General features: G+C 37.3%; 1 protein-coding gene across 1 annotated transcript in view; it reads right to left on the bottom strand.

Moving 5' to 3' along the window:
* LOC107103607 (metalloreductase STEAP4-like) overlaps positions 1-2299 on the bottom strand; it is a 14097-nt gene that overhangs the window by 5415 nt on the left and 6383 nt on the right. Inside the window, exons 6-7 of the mRNA XM_015403412.1 lie at positions 1026-1120; positions 836-946 (exon numbers count right to left, since the gene is read on the bottom strand). Coding sequence (XP_015258898.1) covers positions 836-946; positions 1026-1120 — 206 coding nt within the window. The remainder of the gene's footprint in view (positions 1-835; positions 947-1025; positions 1121-2299) is intronic.

Raw genomic sequence — 2299 nt, forward strand, 5'->3', positions numbered from 1 at the left:
AGTATCGATATCGGTTATTGGCTACATGAGTTTTAAAATATCGGACATCGGCCAAAATCCCAATATCGTGCATCCCTAATATATTTACATACATAAAATGGGATAAAACTCTACTCAGTTTACATGGAAGGCAGGGAACATAAATGTACAAAGAAAAGTGAGTGCTATGATTACTCTACCGCAACAGTTTATTAATGCATAAATTAGCCTAAACCTACTAGCAGATTATATTCCCTTTTATTATTCTTTTACCTGCAGTTTCTTCAATATACCTAAAATATGCTAACATCTATTTCCTGCTGCCGCAAATAGTAGGGAAAAATCCTTAAGAGGTGCCGGCTCCAGGCTGCTGTAAGGGTCTGGGAGGCTCTGACAGCGAAATAATATTTTGAGGCAGGATTGTAAACTTTAGGTGTATATTAAAAACCTATTAAAACTACTTTTTACCAACTTATCACAGCAATTACAGCCTAACAAACCACTCTGTCACTGAAAAGAGCGAGCAGCACAAGCATCAGATGCATTAGTACTCACTTTTCCTGACGTTCATCAAGAGCATCTTTGATGCTTGTGAGGCTCATCTGACTTTAATGTGCACAAGCATCAAAGAGGAAGCAGCAGACACTTATTTTCTGCTCAAACTGCATTCTGTGTGAACGTAGCAAAAATAAGTTGTATGTTTTGGGAGCTACTATTAAAATATCCAAAACAGATTTTGGCCAGTTTTAGAGATGGATGAAACCTCTTGAAATAAAATGTACTGAAAAGCTAACTAATTACAAGGACTTTCTAATTTACTTAACTGGGAGATGTTTCCAGCATCACTGTTACTCACCTTATGGGGATGATTAGAGTATACAGCACATGTAGGGAAGCAAGTGCTAGAGCTATCAGACCCAGCTGTTTCCTGCACAACATCCAGCGATCCAACCAATCAGGGAAACGCCTAAAACAAATATTTTGGCGTTACATAAGCTGTCTCTCGTTGTAGTGGGTTTATTTGTTGGCCAGTGTCTTTTACTGACTTGTATTTTGTTCCTCTGTAGAGCTGAAGGAAGCCAGCTATGACTCCAGGTAGATAACAGAGGGCCAGCAAAATGAGAGATACAATTGGAAACACCTTAAAAAAGGAGGATAATTTAAATAGAAAAAAATATATATAGTTCAGCTTTAACAGATAATTATAGCAACTTTAAAAAAGCCCTTTTGATGATTTGGGGGTTTAAAAAATATCTGAAACAATATGTGGGAACAGAATATCAATACCCAACCTGTTTTATTAAACCATCAGCTGTGGTTAACTGTATTTGTTAGAATGTTGTGTTCAATTTCCCATGCCCAACCTACATTCGATACCTGACAGACCTTTAGATTTCAATCTCCACTTAAAAAGAGTCTTACTGAGAATTGGAATTAGACAGAAAGATGTCAAAAAGCAACACATCTTATCCAAAACCACAAACAAAGATTGGTGACAAAGCATGGAAAGGGCTATCTGTAAGCATCCATTTGAACAGAATTTCCTCCACTTTTCCCAGGCGGTAAATATGGTTGCTACAGGATACACATCAGAATTTTTTTCACAGCAAGTGTATAAGTTATTTCTAATTACGACTGAAATATTATTCAGAAATAATGTAGTAGTTAGACTTTTAGTGTAAAGGAAAATCTGGAAATCTGAATCCTGGCTTGGCATTCTGATTAGCTGTGACATAGTGTTGGAGGGGCATGTATGCTGGACTGCTGCCGCCAGTTATATTATCTTCAACATCTATATGTGATACACTTGGGCCTGTCTTTTAGTGGTTACTGTACATATGTCTCATCCCTATAACTGTTGGTTCAGCTGTATGTGTTTTACCTTCTATGCTTGACTATTGGCTCGAAGTTTATCTGCTTACCTCTGTTTTTCGTTTAGATTGCACCATCAAAGGAGGTACTACTGATATTAACCTCTTACTTTTCTTGCATAGAAAGTGTTCCCATATCATACACTCCTATATACAGTAGCTGACACTGGACCTGGTTATACTAGAGATTGCAATCTTCAAAAAGGGCAGTTTTCCTCTCCACTGTCACTACATGCATGCTCAGTATGATGGATTGCTGAAAAGTCAACAAACCGGTGCAAGTGACTGTCCATTAGCCACATCCTCATAAAGAAGGAGTGAATTCCCAAAGTCAATGATTCCTTTTCCTTAGATGGAAGACTTTTTAACCAATCTGTCTGTAATATTTGATCAAATTGACTTAAAAAGCTCTCAGATTACATGTGTTATTAACTGGCACTATGTAAATA

Source organism: Cyprinodon variegatus, unplaced genomic scaffold (assembly GCF_000732505.1).
Source record: "Cyprinodon variegatus isolate N-32 unplaced genomic scaffold, C_variegatus-1.0 Scaffold2, whole genome shotgun sequence".
In the NCBI taxonomy this organism is placed as follows: Eukaryota; Metazoa; Chordata; class Actinopteri; order Cyprinodontiformes; family Cyprinodontidae; genus Cyprinodon; species Cyprinodon variegatus.